The sequence below is a fragment of the Trachymyrmex septentrionalis genome, unplaced genomic scaffold (assembly GCF_001594115.1).
Source record: "Trachymyrmex septentrionalis isolate Tsep2-gDNA-1 unplaced genomic scaffold, Tsep1.0 scaffold51, whole genome shotgun sequence".
NCBI classification, from domain to species: Eukaryota; Metazoa; Arthropoda; class Insecta; order Hymenoptera; family Formicidae; genus Trachymyrmex; species Trachymyrmex septentrionalis.
This window is the reverse complement of record NW_017305683.1, coordinates 3,423,851-3,427,573: the sequence shown is the minus strand read 5'-3', so window position 1 is coordinate 3,427,573 and position 3,723 is coordinate 3,423,851. Positions and strand designations below refer to the sequence as shown.

Sequence of the window (3,723 nt, the reverse complement as noted above, 5' to 3'; positions counted from 1 at the left end):
ATTAATTAATTTAATAATAAACCAATCACAATTATCATCATTAATATTTAATTATTAAAAGATTTGTAATCGAAGGAAAGATGTAATGTTAATAAACGTTCGCAAAGTGAAAAAACATATCTATAAAACATGTATATTAATTACGAATTGTTACTATTCTAAAATTGAAAATCAATGCTACGCAGCATGTAAATGAAAATATTTGCGAACAAAATTGCTTTACTAACTAAAATCGTGATACAATTAACAATATAAAAATCGCCAGCAGGTATTACATTTGTTTTAGTTGTCATCAACAATTATGCACACAAATATGAACCGATGACTTTTTGATAGATCGCTCATTTGCGTATAGTATCAAATATATTGCAAATACGGGAAAAAGATCTTTCTTTTCTTTGGACAATACGTGCAGCCTGAAATTTGAATAGGCTAAAGATTGCTTCGTGACAAATGCAGTTCATTGTAAACAACATGATCAGTTGATATACATTGCGTCGTTTATCACTAATATTTACGAACGATGTGTGATGCACATTTTGATATAATTTCGCAAAACTGGAAAAGAATCAATAATGTGCATTATTTTCATATTCGGAGGCATTCAAGAATTTTCTTAACGACAGTAAATTAATTTCATTGAATTAATTACAAAATAATCGCCTAGCATGAAATGCATGGTAACAAGTCCCTCTTGCACGATGTCTCGTTATCATGCGACGCATCAACGCAGTTCATATGTGTAACAATAAGTACGTATTGCGTGTGAAGCAGCGAAACTTCTTCATACGAGGCGCTCCAACAGCTAAATCGATAATGGAAGATTTACAACATAAATGAACAATTGTTTCAGCTGTGATGGTAAAAGCTGCCAGTTTCACATCTCTATTGGAATTTAAAGTGGATCATCCATTCCTCTATAGCATCGTCAAGTTAAACCCCGAAAGTAATAACATCGTAAATCTGTTTGTTGGACGTATTATCGAACCGATTGCATAATAATTTACAGATGTGAAGCGGTGTTTTTTTTTTAATATCAAATTTTAGTACAATACAGTTAAGAAAGTATAAACTTGATATGTTCATATCTGAGTAATAAATAATAATAACAGCAATTTCTATGTGACTCGAACTACTGTACTACTCCGATTTTATTTTTAAACATGTGATATATTTATATATAGGTAATTTTTTGGAGAGTACTTTTGAATATTCCTTCCAAACAAGAATTGCGCTTACAAAATTATCAAATATTTCAGACGGATCTACTAAGACAACAAGTGCAAACAATTATACAACAATTCACATTGTTTTAACGCAATGAGACTGTAAAAAAACTATAAAAGATGAAAACTCAAGCGAAATTAAATATTGTACTCAATTATCAAATTGTCACACGTACATTTCGATAGAATTCTGTAATCTTCTATGTAATCCTTTAATTTCCTTATATAAAGAAATCCCATTTGTTTAACTTTCTTTAGAAAGTATACTAACTTTATATGAAATAGAGCATGCAGCATGAGAGCAATTTACACTATGCGTTCCTTTACAGGAACCAAAAACGAGCATAAAAAACGCGAAGCTTGGTACATGGGATGTCAAAGAAATAAAACGAAAATGAAGCCTTACGGAGATCAATGATTTGTTTCAGAAGTCGAGTCGGTGAATTATTCTCTTATTGTCAACCAGGCGACTAGAGAGATTCATATTGATCATCCATTTTTCTATGGCATTATTGCATCGAAACGAGAAGAAGAATCCTATGTAACGCTGTTCGCCGGATATGTCATTAAATTAAATTAGTTCAATGATTTAGAAATAAAATTAATCGAAATTACTAAAATAATCAATGAACTTATGAATGATTGCGCTAATTGCGATGCAATGATCATTAATAATCGTTTCTTGCATCCTGACACAAAACAGTTAAGTTGAAATTAGTAATAATCGTTTTACTTTTGATACAATTGAGCTTTTTGAATTTGTATTTCAAAATTTTGTTAAAGATTAATAAAGGGTTGAAATTTGCATTTTTTAATTGGTTTAAAATGCAATGAGCATATAACAGAAATTTGTATAAAATATAAAACGACGTAATCTTGAAAAATATAATATCGCATATTAAAAAATATAAAAATCAAGAATAATCATTAATTAAAGTTTGATAATTTTTCTCGCAATCTCTTCCATATGATATCATCACTATGCTCATCCTCTTGTTACTTCCAATATATTCTCCTAAACATTCATTTAATTCAAACGTCGGAAGCCTACAAGGCTTCTCTAAGAATTCAATTGCAACGATCGCTTCAAAGTGCTGAATAATTTTACATGGATGTTACATAACTAAAAAAACAATTTCAAGTAGACACATTATTAATAACAATATAAAATACGAGATGTATAAATAACAGAATTATGATTCTGATATGTAAAGATCTTGGATATCCTCGGAAGAAAAAGACGAAGCAACTTTTAAAAACTTCGAAATCATTGATCGATGATTGATATTAATTATCAATACCAGTTATCAGGCCCGACAACTATAATGTGGAATCGTGCACTCCACACTCAAAATTTAGCTTAGTGTGGAAATCCACACTAAAGGAATCCAAGAATTGGATTAAAAATCAACTGTAAATTTTTTTAAATTTGCGCGGATGCCGATCGATATTTGTGATGGCAATACAACTGCGCACATAACAGAGATTCAACTTTTAGGAATCATTTATATTGACTGTAACTGTGTGTCGTATGCCGTTATCTGTAAGAATTGACTAATCACAATCGAGCATTCCTCTCTTATAATTGAATGAAGGAGAAATGTGATTAATCAATTCTTACGAATTACGGCATACGGTTACAGCCATATAAATGATTCCTTACCGATTATTAAACAGAGTCGGAATTTGCAATTGTAAAAAAGGGAATGGTAATAAAGAGCATAAAATAAATAAAAAATAAAAAAAGAGGTTTTGTACTCTCCTCTCTTTCTCCTTTTGTCAATCAAAAATTCTACACCCACGGGCGAGGTAAATTGCCCTGAATACGATTACTTTCGACATGCACTTCTCGCAGAAATGCTCGGCTTCTTTTGTAACTTACATTATCTTTCACTTGAGTTTTAATTAACACGCCTTATATGTACTATGATTGTGCTTGTCATATGAAGTATTAAAATATATTATCACATTTTAGTATTGAACGTTCTTTTGAGATTATTAATATTGTAAAAAGTTATTTATAATAAACATATTAGACATTATCTATATAATATCTAATATATAATAATATTAAATATTTAAATACTAGAAGAGAGATAAGTCGACTCCGTCTATGAATGAAGGAGTCTTACAGATAGACAATGAAGTTCCTTCGATGTTTTATAATGATTATGTTGCAGGTCTCTTAATACAGGCTTTTTCTATGACATTCGAAGAAACATTCGTAGTAGACCGTCCATTTGTGTACTCTATTGTAAAAACGAAGAAGCCATTGAATGAAGAAGCCGTAATGCTTTTCTCTGGAGTCGTTACTAATCCACATTATTAGAAGAGATATCAGAATTTAAACTATACCTCACCAAAGTGAAAGTAATAAAGAACAAGTTCTGAATAAAAAAAGATACGTATTTATATAATATATGATTATTAATACAACTTGATGAAATTCTTATGCATGCTTATAATATGAGTACAGTAATAATAATAATATAACGAA

The 3,723-nt window shown here is 30.0% G+C and overlaps 1 protein-coding gene across 2 annotated transcripts in view; it reads left to right on the top strand.

The window, feature by feature from the left end:
* The window catches only part of LOC108751736 (alaserpin-like), a 33,991-nt gene extending 30,365 nt beyond the window's left edge, over window positions 1-3,626 (top strand). Inside the window, exon 8 of one of the 2 annotated variants that reach the window (XM_018492105.1) lies at window positions 3,407-3,626. In XM_018492105.1, the coding sequence (XP_018347607.1) occupies window positions 3,407-3,555 (149 nt within the window). In that variant the 3' untranslated portion in view covers window positions 3,556-3,626. Of the gene's footprint in view, window positions 1-1,654; window positions 1,935-3,406 lie in introns of those variants that run through there. The other variant, XM_018492101.1, reaches the window with a different exon arrangement.
* The last annotated feature ends 97 nt before the right edge of the window (window positions 3,627-3,723 follow it).